This window comes from Coptis chinensis, chromosome 2 (assembly GCF_015680905.1).
Source record: "Coptis chinensis isolate HL-2020 chromosome 2, ASM1568090v1, whole genome shotgun sequence".
Lineage (NCBI taxonomy): Eukaryota > Viridiplantae > Streptophyta > Magnoliopsida > Ranunculales > Ranunculaceae > Coptis > Coptis chinensis.
In genome coordinates this window covers 57,874,437-57,880,225 of record NC_141457.1, presented here as the reverse complement: position 1 = coordinate 57,880,225, position 5,789 = coordinate 57,874,437, and the positions used below count along the sequence as shown (strand labels likewise).

The window sequence follows — 5,789 nt, the reverse complement described above, 5'->3', positions numbered from 1 at the left end:
GTCAAATTATTATAAATAATCGATTTGAACTTGAAAGTGGGACCATTATCGAAGGAAAGGACAAAAAAATTATATATATATATTATTTAGTAATACCTCCCACATAATTGTAACTAGAAAGTAGGCACGCACATACGCTCCGACTTCTTTTGAAAACTTACTCAACAATTATAGTTATATACATATAAAAATTTCTAACAAATTGTGATTCCTGTTTTCGTCGCTAATATAACCTGTTTTAATTTCTTAACAAATTTGTTTAATTAAGTTTTAAAAATCTATTTTTTAATTGGGGAAGGGATCCCATTTTAATAGATGACGTAATTTAGAAGTGTGATTCCCATTTTAATAGGAGAAAGATTCTCGTTTTAATTAGATATGCTAGATATTTTCTTTTCAATAGGGAGGAATTCCCATTTTAATTGGTTACGGATTCATATTTTAATTAGAAGTGCTAGAATTTCTCTTTTCAATAGGAAATAAATTCTCGTTTTAATAGGAGATGATGTGGAATTTTAATAGAGCTTGAAAAATACCATTTGTGAGAGCTTTAATATTAAGACTAGAAAGTAGACCCGTGCATATGCACCGGCTCTTTTAAAAACTTGTTCAACAATCGTATATATATATATATACAATTGTTTTTGTTTTTGTGGTTCATGTTTTTGTCGCTAACTCGTTTTAATTTCTCAACAAATTATTTTAATTTTTTTAAAAACCCATTTTTTAACTGGGGGAGAGATACCGTTTTAATAAGAGAATGATTCATGTTTTAATCAAAAGTGCTAGAATTTCTTTTTTCTAATAGATGAAGAATTTTCGTTTTAATAGGAGAATGATTTCTGTTTTAATTAGAAGTGCCTAAAAAAAATCAATAGGAGAGGAATTTCCGTTTTAATAGGAAATGATGATGTGAAATTTTAATAGAGCTCGAAAAATACCCCACGTGGGAGTTTTAATATTAAGAAATAGACTAGAAAGTAGACCCATCGATAATGCCTCTTTTTTTAAACACTTGCTCAACAATCACAACTATATATATATATATATATATATATATATATATATATATATATATATATATATATATATATATATATATATATATATATATATATATATTTTCTAACAAATTGTGATTCATGTTTTCATCGCTAACCCGTTTTAATTTCTTAACAAATTATTTTAATCAAGTCTTAAAAACCCGTTTTAATTTCTCAACAAATTGTTTTAATTAAGTTTTAAAAACCGGGTTTAAAACTTAATTAAAACGAGTTTCTAAGACTTGATTAAAATGGGTTATTTAGGGACGAAAACAAGAATCACGTTTTTTTAGAAAATTTCTATATGTATAGTTATGAATGTTGAACAAGTTAAAGAGCCGGTGCGTAGATTGATTGATTGACATAATTTGTAAGCACCCCTATCTTCTTTCTATTTATTCTCTACACTTTATTTGGAAATTAGTAAATGACTTGATCTAAAAACTAAAAACGTCAAACACAATTATGATTTTTCCGATACTTAATCGATATATATTGATATTGTTGACGCACCAACTCCATATGTTGGATCTAAAAAGTATATAGACAATGTATTATTTTATGCAAAACCTTACAAGAATCGGTGTATACCACGATTTCGGCAAATTGGAACGGATGGGGACCGTTCCTGTTTGGTGTATGCCAAAAATCAGTTAAAAATAAACTGCCGAATTACTAAATTTGTTCATATCTTAGCGACGGACCTAACAGGAACGGCTCCAGTTCCAGTCCGTTCCAAGTAGGGAAAAATGGTACTTTGCGAAAGATCCAAATCATCCAATATGATCGACTCGACTAAGCTAGACCCAACTCAAGCAAACTGGCATGTTAGAATTTGAAGGCACAAGTCGTTTGGCTCCAGTGACAGGTACGAATTTCTTTTGGGTTTATTATATTTATATTAATTGATGAATCAAAACTGTTTCCAACCCGTTAATCCCTAGCCACATGTTTGTTCAAAAAGTTAAAATTGAACATCTTTATAAATGATGATACTCAGTATAACTGACAAGAATTCGAAATTCTGTGGTAGCTTCGAAACATTTTTTTTTTCCGATAATAGTAGCTTCGAAACATTTGATAAGCTAAATACCTAGAAATAATGAACATGTGTTCCACACGAATATTCTAAACAAAAGGAAAAAAGGAAGAAGCTGCAATTGTTTTACAAAACCAAGACTAAATCAACGAAGAGCAGTTTGATTTGGGTTGAAACCTCAACATAAGAACAAGATTTATATATGAAGTTTGAATATGATATTGATCATTAGAAAATAAAAACAAATGACACGCTAAGAAAAGTATGCAACCTTATTAAATTGGAAAAATTTATCATGAATCAGATCAACCTCTCCCTTAAAGTTGAAATATATTCTGTTACATAAGGGAAATACCGCGGGAAATGAACCTCTTGCCTACTATATTCACATACAGTTTTGTTTTCATTTGACTTTTTTTAAAACAAAATCTTATATTATATAGGGTGAACTAGTATTACCCCCCCACTAGCTAGATGAGCCAATTAGGATTTCCTCCCTACTAGATGGGAAATTAGGGTCTCCCCCCTAAATACACACAAAAAAATTTCGGTCAACCCACATTGACTTTTTTTTTTTGTGTATTTAGGGGGGACACCCTAATTTCCCATCTAGTGGGGAAAAATCCTAATTGGCTCATCTAGGGGTGTTTTAATACTAGTTAACCTTATTATATATGCTTTTAGATTATCGAAAAAACAAAAACAAAAAAATATTATATATGCTTTGAAGTGGGGTTTAATACTAGTTAACCTTATTATATATGCTTTTAGATTATCGAAAAAAACAAAAAAACAAAAAAATATTATATATGCTTTGAAGTGATTTCATGCCTATTTCCATACGTATTCTGAATTTCTTATATTTAACTTGGAACTTTGATTAAGGATATGATAGCTAATGAAGCTTCTGGTAAAGATGCTATGATATCTCTGTCAAGAAAATATTTAAATTGATTTGCACTTTCCTCAAGGCTGACATGTAACACAAGAGCTTCTAGCTCAATTGGTTGTGTATTTCTCTTTTCATAGAAGAGGTTACAAGTTCAAATCCCACTAAGTGTTGGTTAGCATTTCTTGTAATTATGTGATGAGAATTTGAGTCAGATGAGCTTTTAAGTCTTCATAGACAAGATGTAGGCGGTTGGGTTTACTCAAAATGGCGCATTTGCAAGAGTCTTTGGGCTAGTGTCCCTTCTTCGGGCCCTCTAAATATTTAAAAAAAAAAAAAACCTGACATGGAGATCGAATAAACTGGTAGTACACTAGTACAATCTCCCAACTCAAAATCCTTAATTTTTTTTCCCAACACAAACAATTACAACAAGATCGAAAACTGCAGATTTTCGTTTCACTTTTTTTTATCTACAAAGGGACGTGCTATTTTATATATGTTGACCAAATGCTATATGATTTTATGATTTCCAACTTCGATGTGCTATTTTAGTTTTTCTAATACTTGATGAGCAGCTGAGCACGAAATAGTCGACCAAATGATAGGAACAAATAAACCAAAAATAGACTCCACTCCGTACAATTAGAACTTTTCTCTACGAAAATGATGCCTTTGATCTGTGTGGTTAATTAGCAGGTTAGGTCATTAATCTGGGTAAGCACGCATACATTTAACATATGGAAAGTGGAAGGAGTGAAGGACTGCAACAACAATGTTTATCATATCATACCAACGTCAAGGACGACAATTCGCTGTGTTTGGATCAAGTCAACGAGGTATTTCGTTCCAAACTTATTAAGCGTATACAATTCGTCTGGTTAAGATTCTAATAACAATATGTGCATAGACAATGTACTGTATAAGGTAGTTACTATTAAATATTATCAACAAAAACTAATTAGTATCAATTTGTGTAAACAATAATAATGTGGTGGTAAGCCATACACTAAAATAATACCCATAGGGCGGGAACTAACTCTATGTCAAATTGTCAACTACTTACGATCGTGACTGCCACCTTATTTTTCCATCACTGTAACTTCATTCATATGTATAAAAACATTGTGGTATATATATATATACTTAATGGATGTTCTTTCTTTGTGCAAAGTAATAACTTTGGCTTTATCTATTTTGGATTGAATGGGCTTGGAGAAATGGAGACAAAGTTGGGAAAAATTGTTCAGTGCTCCAATCCTAAAAGAAGTCAGGGAACCCTTTTACATCTTCACTCTCAATCTCCTAAGCCTTCTCCTTCCCCTTTCATTTCTATTGATATCTAGGCTCTCAAGAGCACAATATCTTCTTAGCTCTTACCCTTCACAGTCGGACTCCTTCCTCCTCTTTCTCTTCCTATACACAAATCCAACTCTTCTTCATGTTCTTGTCTCATTTGTTAGCATAACTGCACTTCTACATGGCTTAACCGGTCGAATAACACTTCTGAAAGGGTCCACTAGTCCGATTGTCCAACCAGGCATATACACTGCATGGATATTGTTATGTACATTACAAGTATGCGTCGGTCTGGGCATTGAAGGGACCATAGCAGCTGGAATGTGGACCATTGACGATGATGTTGCGACTAAAAGCATGTTTCTTATTCGAGTGATTTTTTTGGTCGGGTTGCATGAGACCACGGTTTACTGGTCAAAAGCATATGTGAGACCAGTGGTGGATGACACTGTCTTTGGCACTACGCGGGAAGAATGGTGGGTCGAAAGGTTAGTGCTGGGTGCTAGTTTTGGTGCACTATGGTGGTGGAGATTGAGGGATGAGGTTGAAGCGTTGCTCTTGGTAGTTGAGGTAAAAAGGGGATTATTTATGGGCTTGGGAATTTCTGATCTTGTTAGCTGGTGGTTGTATTACCTCACAGTCACAATTGGTGTTGTGAGGCTAGTAAGGGGGTTAATGTGGCTTGGGAAGGTTATGTTCTGTAGAAGGCAGGAAGAGAGCCATTGCCCTTGTGGGAATGATGAGAAAGTTTGAACAAATTAAAACCGGATAACTTGTGTTTCTCTTGTACATTTCTTTGCATGCTGGTCCAAAGACCAAGTATTATTCTATTTTTTATACCCCTTTTGAGAAAAATCTTAGTACACATGGCATACCGGCCACAATCAGGACACAGCAGGAGGCTTAAAAAACCATCTTAGGATTTTAACATCAAATGATGAACCCGGCCCTTTCCACCTTCAATTGTCAGTTGCCCTCTTCACCTATTTTCACCAGTCCTATCATCCACATGTCTAAATCATGGAAAATATACTAAGTACCAGATTCTAACTACGTTCAGGTTCCAGCGGCATTCGGATGCAACTCATTTTAAACGCTTATTTTTAGTCTTTGATCGAGCTCTAATTAGAAGCAGATTATTATTTCTATAATAGGTGCTATTCATAATTGTGTCCCACATGGCACTGTGCTGTGGTAACTTTTAATTATAGCCCAATTAAGCATTTATGATCATATATATAAGGTTTATTTTTTTTTATTTTTTTTCAATAATCACCTTATATTAGATGTTTGCCAACAGTTTAATCGAGTCATAGACCCATACAGGAAGATGTCCTATTCCTGCATATTTTTTAGCCCATTTACATAGATCATGGGCCCTAGCATTCTCCATCCTCTTAATCCAACAAAACTTTACATTAGTATCTACAAAATCAGAGTTAAAAGACAAAGTACTCCTCCTGATAGAATCCTTGCATTGCCATCCCACTCCACTGCCTTTGCTTTTAAGCATCTGCAT

At 33.4% G+C, this 5,789-nt stretch overlaps 1 protein-coding gene across 1 annotated transcript; it reads left to right on the top strand.

The window, feature by feature from the left end:
- Positions 1–4,121: 4,121 nt before the first annotated feature.
- LOC147516810 (uncharacterized) lies at positions 4,122–5,059 on the top strand. The gene has a single exon (XM_086594631.1). The coding sequence runs from the start codon at positions 4,178–4,180 to the stop codon at positions 5,021–5,023; it is 846 nt and encodes a 281-aa protein (XP_086450757.1). The 5' UTR covers positions 4,122–4,177; the 3' UTR covers positions 5,024–5,059.
- Positions 5,060–5,789: the final 730 nt, after the last annotated feature.